The sequence below is a fragment of the Myotis davidii genome, unplaced genomic scaffold (genome assembly GCF_000327345.1).
Source record: "Myotis davidii unplaced genomic scaffold, ASM32734v1 scaffold132, whole genome shotgun sequence".
Taxonomy (NCBI): domain Eukaryota; kingdom Metazoa; phylum Chordata; class Mammalia; order Chiroptera; family Vespertilionidae; genus Myotis; species Myotis davidii.
Window position 1 is genome coordinate 2,465,758 of NW_006285258.1, and position 5,960 is coordinate 2,471,717.

Here is a 5,960-nt window from a genome sequence, read left to right on the forward strand (position 1 = left end):
CTTGCCAGACCCTTTCCGTGCGCGCGAGCCCCCTACCTCTGCGCTTTACTTCTGCAGCTCCTCTGGCTCTCGGTGTGCTTTTCTTTCCTTCTAGTTGTAGAATTTACAGTCAGCCAGGCTTCCTGTGGTTCTGGATGATGTCCTATTGTGTTTCTGAGGTATTAATCAATTGTTGTGAGCGGCATCAATTTCCCGGTGTTTACCTATGCCGCCATCTTAGTTTCTCCGCAGATGGGGTATTTTGATGCAGTTTTTTTATATTAACATTGAAGAAAATAATTGTAATTTGTAATACACCCTTAGGTGTCCAAGTAGAATAATAAAGCACATTAAATAGATCTACTTAGGACAATTATTTGAAATTTATTTTAATTGTTTTTAAATTGTGTATATGTACAATATTCAGAATGATATTCCTTCTGAAAACACTTTGAAACACCTGAGTTCTCATGCTGGATTTACTGAGTGTCACCTAACTTCTATTCCTCTTCATTCAGAACAAGGTGAGTGTTTTGATTCTGAATTATGTTACCAAGCATACACATTTAAGCTTTAAGTGTATTTTATGTATGTTACACATGTGAGTAATGAATGTTTCATGAGTCAAGACATGAAGATTCTGGTACATAAGTGTTGCTGTGACCTTGAATAAAACACATTATCCTAACATTCTAATACTTTTTAAAATGTTTTTATTGATTTTAGAGAGAGAGAAGGAGAGGGATAGAAATATAGAAACATCGATAAGAGAGAAATTTTTATCTGTACAGTAATTTATAAAAAAGTATATCAGTTATATAAATCATAATTCTGTTTAGATGAACATGTGATTCTCTGCTATTTGACTAAATTTCTTCAAGGTATTCTGTCAGTTTCATCATCTTGCAAAAGTTTTGCCCACAGTCTTCTAATATATTTCAGTCTGGTCTTTTTCCAGACTGAAAAGGGCAAATATAAAGCTTATCATACAGCTTTAGAATATAAATTTTGTTAGAAGATTTCTGTTCACCATTTATTCAGAGGTTTTCATTTATTGTATCATTAAGTGGTAAATTCTAAGTTAATTTATAACTTAACATCCTGACTTTTTAAAAAAAAAATAGGCTTATTTCTAGTTTATTTAGAATCAATAAAATATGTATGACAAATGTGGCATCTTAAATCAGGAGGAAAGATGAAGTGTTCTGTTTTTGCCATTACAATGAAGTGGTACATTTACAAGATTACTAATTACAACATTGTTTGTTATAGACAAGATACTGAAATCAGATCAAATGTTCGTCTGTAGGTGTTTGGTTTAATAAATTATGTATCCATAGTGTGAAGTTCTATATAGCATTAAGATTAGAGAGAACTCTGTACTGATATACACAGATCTCCAAGGTTAAGCTTTAAAATTCAGCAAACAAAATTCCTTAGATATATAATGTATATTATGCTACCATTTATGTAAAAAAATGAAAGGAAGGGAAGGGGGGGGGGCATATACATCGACCCAAACACCCAAAATATCCCTGAAAGGATACACAAGAAATGTGGGAAAAGAGGACGAAGAAGAGCAAGATTTTTTTCTTCATACTCTCGTTTCCTGTTGCCTTTTCACAAAAATAAATTGATAATTTTTATGTCCTGCCAAGAAACCCATGAGCCTCATATAATTCTGATGTTCTGCAGTGCTTAGGGAAGGATAAATTATCTTATGAATGTTATACTATGCTTAGAAACACTTTGTGTTTGGTTAGTTGTTTTTTGTAAAAAAAAAATTGAGTTGTATAACTTTTGTTTTCCAATTTTCTTTAAGTGAAAATTAGCAGTAGAAGGCCATCTACAGAAGAAATTCACGAAGTAGACTCCAAAGCAGCTTTACTACCGGTTTGTACATTTCAGTTAATGCATCTTTTTAAATGCACATTTGTTAGAGAAGAGCTAAAAGATGGTGATTATTTTAGAAGAATTTTTCACTGAGAATTTTTCAAAAGAATTTTTAACTGAGAAAACTGGTATCTCTATGGTAGTTTTAGAAAAGAGTTTCTTCCTCTAGTGAATAGCCAGGAATTCTTTAAAAAAAATTATTCAAAAAAAGAAAGGTAGGAACCTCTGTTTGAACTGAAACTTATTATATGAAGTAATTCCCAGCCAATTGAGGTAATAATTTGCTTTTATAAACCCTCTTTAAAAGCAGACGCTGATAGAAAGCAGAAAAATTGTTTCTTTGTAGTTAAGTATAGAAATCAGTGCTCTTAATTATGATCCTGGATTGTCAAGAACATTATTGACTTTCTGCTATACAGAGATAGATTATATTATTAAAATTCATGTTATTTGAAAAAGTTACTTGAATGGGGAAAGGGGGTTCATAAACAGAGTTTCACAGAAACAATTACTTTTTCTGGAAGGATCCATCTTGAACTTAACGCTGCACAGTATTGCCCCAAATCCAGTTCCATTGAAAATGACCTCACAATGCCAAATTACAAAGTTCATGGGAGTCAGCCCTGGCCAGTAACTCAGTTGATTAGAGCATTGTCCTGATATGCCAAGGTTGCAGGGTAGACCTCCAGTCAGAGCACAACAAGAAGCAACCAGTGAATGCAATAAATAAGTGGAACAACAAAGCTCTTGGGAGTCAACTTAAACAGATAGTATTAGAACTCTAACAACTGAAGATAGCGGAATTATTGGTTACAGATTGTAAAGTATGAGTAAAGTAATTAAAGCCATAAAAGAAGGTATTACAACTATGAAAAAAAGAAAAAATACTACTTGAAAAGACTGACAAATTTGAAAAAAATCTAGAAATAAATAACTCATTGGAGGTGAACATAATAGATTAGGCACAGCAGAACAGAGAATTGCTCAATTGGACCAGAATGTAATGTAAAATTATACTTAGATGGAAAATATAATAAAGAAATACGGAAAATACCTCTAAATTGGCCTTGAAAGAATAGACAGAATTTGAATAGATTATAAATGGCTTAGAATTTTGCAAAATGCTGAAATATATGAGGATTTGAATTCAGGAAGTGTAGCCCAAACTGGGGAAGTAAAAATAAATCCACAGCTATAAATATCATTATAAAACTACAGAATGAAAACCACATCACACATACACACAGAAAAAGACTTCAATGAAAAGTGCCTAAACGTTACTAGTGATTTCTTTGTTAACAATTTGCAGTATTTTAATTTTTCTCTTTTTTAAAAAAACTATTGATTTCAGAGAGAGGAAGGAAGAGGGAGAATCATTGATTGGCTGCCTCCTGCACGTCCCCAGGGGGGATCTAGCCCTACAACCTGGACATGTGCTCTGATTGGGAATTGAAGGCGACCTCCTGGTTCATAGGTTGACACTCAACCACTGAGCCACACAAGTCAGGCTAATTTTTCTCTTAACACTTTGATGTGTTTTTCTTTTGGCAAGGGACACATCTTACCTTTGAAGTCATAGAAACAGGTGCATATTTAAAGAAAATAATATAGCTATCAAAATCTAGGCTATATGTTATAGGATATAACACTCATGAAATTTTTTATTCCACCTGTGGAATGGCATTATTTATTATTTTTAGCCCTTCATTCTTAAAATACACTATAGGAAACAAACCAGTGCTAAGCATTTCTGATTAATCTAGAGATATTTTTCTTTAACTTTTTTTTTGTTTGTTTTTGACTAAAGGATTGGTTACAAGATAGACCATCAGACAGAGAAATGTAAGTAAGCCTTTTCTTATTAGCCTGTCAAGTATCATAGTCTTTTTTTTTCTCTCTTTGCATCATCCCTCTAACACTCCTTTATCAACAGGTAATAATTATTTTAGCATCTCCTGTCTTAACATAGAAGAGATTGGGGAACCTCGTGTATTATGAGTTAATGTATTAATTTAAATTTATAATTGTATCTAGTTATACTATAATTATAGTCAGATTATAATTACAACTACTAAAATCATCCTTATAAATATACAATTATGATTTTATTATTTAGTTTTGTTTTCAACTTTATCTTTTTTTTTTTTAAATTTTATTTTTTATTACAAAGGGTATTACATATGTGTCCATTTTTTCCCCCCGCCCTAGACAGTCCCCTAGCCTCCCCTATCCCCCAGTGTCTTATGTCCATTGGTTATGCTTATATGCAGGCATACAAGTCCTTTGGTTGATCTCTTCAACTTTATCTTGAATAAATTTGTTCAAAGACCTAGTTTTACACTTTAGTTTTGCATTTGCATAATTACTTTGCCCTTCATTCTAAGCAACAAACCTTACACCGGTTTTGGAAAGCACTTTGGTAATTAGAGCAGTAATAGACAGAGAGCCTCCCTGCAGGGGGACCCACTAGAAAGCTGGAAGCAAACAGCAATCTGACTGTAACCATCCCCAGAAAGTAAACATTTTTAGTATAGATTAAAGATAAAGAATTAAAGAGAATCTCTGTGTTTCCAGCTTGGGAATTAGTATGTTAGGATTCCAAAGAACTTTTTAAAAAAGCCTTTGACATCCATTTGATACTAGAAGTATGGTAGGGTTACACTCTGATATGGACTACTTGAGAAGGGTAGCCAGTTTGTTGGAGATTATTCCACAGTGTTTTCCCCATTTCCTTTTCTGCATCAGAAATAGATGTAAATATATTCAGAAGGAAATAAGCCAGATGCCTCATGAATATGCAGTTGTTGAAATTCTTTGGGTACCTTGGCCCTGAATGGCATTTGGAAAACCTCTGTCTATATCAGACCTCCTCAGAGAATACTATCTTTTATAGCCAAAACCATAGAAAGCAAAATACAGAATAGGTAAAGTTGATTTATTTTTTATTTTTAATCCTCACCTGAGGGTATGCTTATTGACTTTATAAAAGGGGGGGTGGTGGGACATAGATGTGAAAAAGAACACAGATAGTTTGCCTTCCATATGTGACCTGACTAGGAGTTGAACCAAAGCCGTTTAATAAATGGGACGATGCTCCAACCAACTGAGCCACACTGGCTAGGACAGAATTGCTTTAATTTAGCTAACAAGCGAACATTGTCTTAAAGATGTTGACCCTTAGAAGTACCCAGAAAGGTGGAGCTGGTCAGCATTCTTTGGGTGCTGAGAAGAGTGTGGCTTATCGGCAGCAGACAAAGAATGTTTATGTTATTACAAATCAACAGGAAACATCAGGATCAGATAGAATGTAACGACGAGAAAGAGACTGCAAAGGTCCTCTATTCCGGAGGTCCTTTCTAGTCTAGTTCTTTCAGTCCTTAGCAAGGCACAGAGCTGTATAATGGGACAGCTAAGCCTCTAACCCATTTTTCTTTTTCCATTTCACTCTCCTTTACACTTGTTTCTCTAATTTTCACTGAAATCATGGAATGAATAGAACCTTCATACTTAGTACCTCCATACATTGATATGAATAATACATTCGGTATTGAAAAAATTTTGTTCAACATTGAGTTTTGCAAAATGACATCTATTTACTTTCCTCTCAGTTCTTTGCCCATCAAGTCTATTAAACTATTTTTAAAATCCTACAGTCATTTTAAGGCATTGTTATATTGAGTCTCCACAAAGAGAGATGTCATGGAATATTGCATCATTAGTATTGAACTATCAGTTTGACACCAGATTACTAATAACATTTATTTATTTATTTATTTTTGAAGATGTAAAAGGCATGTATCCTCTTACTTTATTGTCATCTAAAAAGCTCAGGGAGTTACTCTAGGGACACACAGAAGTTTGTGGCACAGGTTTTGGTAAAGAGCAAAATGCTCACTGGAAAAAATAATTATTAGCTAGATAACCAGGGAGGATTTAACCCTAGCTAGCAAATTTTTAACTCTGCAAATACTTGGAGTCATTAATTACGTATAGTTATTTTATTCATAATTTGTCATATTTTCGGATACCAAAAGTTATTCTAATAGTTGAATTTAACAAGAAAAATTTAACCTCATCTTTTCTCCACT

At 33.5% G+C, this 5,960-nt stretch overlaps 1 protein-coding gene across 3 annotated transcripts in view; it reads left to right on the forward strand.

Moving 5' to 3' along the window:
* TRPM7 (transient receptor potential cation channel subfamily M member 7) overlaps positions 1–5,960 on the forward strand; it is a 124,129-nt gene that overhangs the window by 100,459 nt on the left and 17,710 nt on the right. For all 3 annotated transcript variants that reach the window (XR_001512578.1, XM_006756005.2, XM_015558931.1), the window contains 3 exons: positions 407–503; positions 1,802–1,872; positions 3,680–3,714. Coding sequence is in view for 2 of the 3 variants with exons in the window: in XM_006756005.2 (XP_006756068.1) it covers positions 407–503; positions 1,802–1,872; positions 3,680–3,714 (203 nt within the window). In the remaining variant the exon portion in view is untranslated. The remainder of the gene's footprint in view (positions 1–406; positions 504–1,801; positions 1,873–3,679; positions 3,715–5,960) is intronic.